Raw genomic sequence first — 3,248 nt, 5'->3', positions numbered from 1 at the left:
CTTCCTCCTCCTCATCGTCATCTTCATCCAGAGGAACAGGAGCCTAAGTCACGGTGAACTTTAACTTCGCTCTAAAAGGTTCAAAGCTCTTTTACAAACACTGGAAGCCACAAGCGAAGCGTTGAAACCGAGAAGAGAAGTGGAACCGGATCACTGAGCAACGACTATGACACCAATCAGCACAAATCAGAACATCCTCAGCAGAGTTTTATTCTGACATCTGATATCTGTGAAGCGAAGCTGCTGATAAACGGTGAGTTTGTGCCAACGGATGTTCTGGCTCAGCTGTTTGAGGAACAGAAACGTCCAACACAAGGTCACTGCAGGGATCAGATGGACTTTTATTTACAACGTGTGAACAAGATTTCAGAATGTACATGATTGAGGAAACAAACTCAACGTTTCTCAGGGTCAGATCCGGATGGTGTAGGAGTCGGAGTGCGTCACGTACCGGACCCAGCGCTGCGATGGGCCGGGCTGGACCGGCGACAGGCGCAGGAAGCGGATCTGCAGCCCGGTGGCCGTGAACTTCGGCAGCTCAAAGCTCAGACCCACCGGACCGACCTCCAGCATGGAGGCCGAGCTGAGACCTGGAACCTCCAGCTGAGAACAGGACCAGAAACCAGTCAGAGTCCGACAGGTGTGGAGATGAGTTCATGAGCAGATCAGAAATATTCACTATTTCAGTTTAACTCCAACCAGCTTCTGAGGTTCAGGTTTAAAGTCCTGCAGCTCTGAGGAGCCAGAACATGAAGCAGGAGGAGAACTCAGAGATGATTCTGTCAGCAGGACTCGGAACCTTGGAGACCAGAGAACAAAGCTTTTAATCACTTGGACTGTTTCTGAGTCGTTCTGGACAAACTTCAAGTCACTAACGTCGACTTTTGACAAAGACTTTGACAAATTTTTAGTTCTTGTGGCCAAATTTCAAGTCCTTTCTNTGTGTGTGTGTGTGTGTGTGTGTGTGTGTGTGTGTGTGTGTGTGTGTGTGTGTGTGTGATCGCGTTGCGCAGACTCTCAGCAGCAGCATCATGACAACACGAAGCATTAAACGTTAAAAACACACAACATGATTCACCAACAAACACTGACTCACTGGGCTGCTGGACCAGGCTCACATAGTCCAGGTTCAGCCCACTGAGTCCGACTTACAGGGAGAATAAAACCTGAGACTTCATGTCTGCAGTAAAATGACATTAAAATAAAAACCTGGTTGTTTATAAGTCTGAGATGTTTTGTTTACATCACATACAAAACGTGTGACTTCCTGTATGTTGTATCAGTGCCATGACAAACTGTGAGCCTGGATGTGCAGCTCTGATCTGAAATAACATCAGAAACCTGAACAACCAAACATTTCACTGATTTAAAACAGAATGTGTTTCTAGAATTACACACAGTTGTTTTCCATTAACAAAAACAAGGATCAAAATCAAACATCAAATAATAAATAAACATCAAAAACCTGTAAAAACAAAAAAAGAAATGAAATTACAATCAGTTAACAGAAAAGTTAAGTTTTTGTTCTGTATTTTATTTTTTATTTTTGCATTTTTAAACAACACAAAATGATCAACATCAGACAGAATTTGCTCGTTTAGAAGACGTATGTTTTTTACTAAGTTAATCTTGATTTCACAAACATGTCCTTTTGACTAAACAGGGAAAAAAGTTTATGATGATTTGTACAAACATTTTCCTTTAGATAGATTAAAACTCACATTTATAGTCAGTGAGGTAGATCTTGTTTATCCACTAAATGTCTGAAAAGCTGTAAAAACTCATATAAAGCTGCTTGATCCTCCGATGAGTGATCCTCGTGTGTCTTTACATTCACTGTTTTATTCCAGACGCTCTGATAAACTGTTGGACTTGGAGAAGTTGTTTCAGCCTGATCCTGTCTGGACTCTGTCTGGACAGCAGACTAATGCAGCCTCTGTCCTTCTGCCGTTTACGACCGAGTCCTGCTGAAGCGTTCACACTCGGCTCGGGTCTGTTTGGCGTTAAACAGCTGCTGTACTTGAGCTGAGAGCAGTAAAGCTGCATCGGAGGCTTTATAACCCACTTAAGGCTAATTGATGTTGAATGGCACTTAATGTGGACGAGCCTCCGTTCGGGTGCTCAACGTGCGGGCCGCGGGCCAAATCAGGGCCGCCGACCGACTTCTGATTCACCGTGAAAATAAAGCGATGCAGGCTGGGGACGAGCTTTCCTTTATTAATACAGTAAAAGTTCAATAATGCGGTTGTAACTAAATCATTTCCAGGTGGTGCGGCCCGCGGTGTTGGTGGCGCTCTGGTCATGTGGACTTGTGACCACTGTGTGTGGAGATGAGCTGTGGAGGCCCAGCTGTGTCTGAGAGCTGCTCCAGGACACCAGTCATCTCAGCTAATCAGCCTGGAGCTGGAGACCTGCACTTGTTCTCCCCACCTCACATCTGATTGGACCACCGCCACTCCTCCACTCAGCAATCACCACACCTGGCTGTAAAAGCGACCCGCCACCTTTCAGTGGGGCTGGCCGGGGTTCAGGGTGACCAGTCCGTCCTGGTGCCTCTCCTGTAGCTTCTGCTGGCAGCTGCTGACTCGGTGGGGGACTTGGTGAGGGTCTTAGTGAAGACTGACCCCCGTTAGCAGTTTGGTGAAGAAGTTGCTCGTGTCTGGTGTGTTTTGAGGCTCCAGTCTGTTTTAGTTTCTGTTATGTGAGGATGCTGCTGTCAGGTTTAAAGTTTGGCTAAAGAGTTTAGTTTGGTTTGTTAGCTAGCTTCAACACTCTGTTAGCCTTCGTTTGGTTCTTTGATTTGTAGCATCATCCACCATCTTCCTGTGTGTTGTCACAGTTCTGTTACGTTACTGAGCAACAAACTGCTTTACCTGAACCACGTCCGTCTGGGTTCTGTTTGGTCCAGCTGACCCTAGAGGCTGGATCGTACCAGAAGGGATCAGTGGTTCTGGTCCGAGGCGTTTGAAGCTCATAGTTTGCACATGAACACAAATATACGTTTAATTTCTGAAACGTCTCAAAGATGAACGTGTTTGGAGTGAAGCGAACACACGTTTAGCTCGATGCTGCTCCGACAGCTGCCAAGTCCAAAGGCCCAGCTTGCTCATTTCTGTGCTTTCAGATGAGAAACTGTTTTAAACCGTTTTACCAGAACACGGTGCTCCTATACATGCAGGATGTTATTCTTTCAAACGGAGATGTTTTCATTTGTACTTTCACTATGTGTGTCTTTCTGTGTGCTGTTG

At 45.6% G+C, this 3,248-nt stretch overlaps 1 protein-coding gene across 1 annotated transcript in view; it reads right to left on the bottom strand.

Annotated features, from left to right (window-relative positions):
- Positions 1 to 321: 321 nt before the first annotated feature.
- ap4m1 (adaptor related protein complex 4 subunit mu 1) overlaps positions 322 to 3,248 on the bottom strand; it is a 17,874-nt gene continuing 14,947 nt past the window's right edge. Inside the window, exon 15 of the mRNA XM_008295845.1 lies at positions 322 to 603. Within this exon, the coding sequence (XP_008294067.1) occupies positions 412 to 603 (192 nt within the window). The 3' untranslated portion in view covers positions 322 to 411. The remainder of the gene's footprint in view (positions 604 to 3,248) is intronic.

Source organism: Stegastes partitus, unplaced genomic scaffold, assembly GCF_000690725.1.
Source record: "Stegastes partitus isolate 25-593 unplaced genomic scaffold, Stegastes_partitus-1.0.2 Scaffold1080, whole genome shotgun sequence".
NCBI classification, from domain to species: domain Eukaryota; kingdom Metazoa; phylum Chordata; class Actinopteri; family Pomacentridae; genus Stegastes; species Stegastes partitus.
The sequence above is the reverse complement of the archived record's forward strand: the minus strand, read 5'-3'. Positions and strand labels throughout refer to the sequence as shown.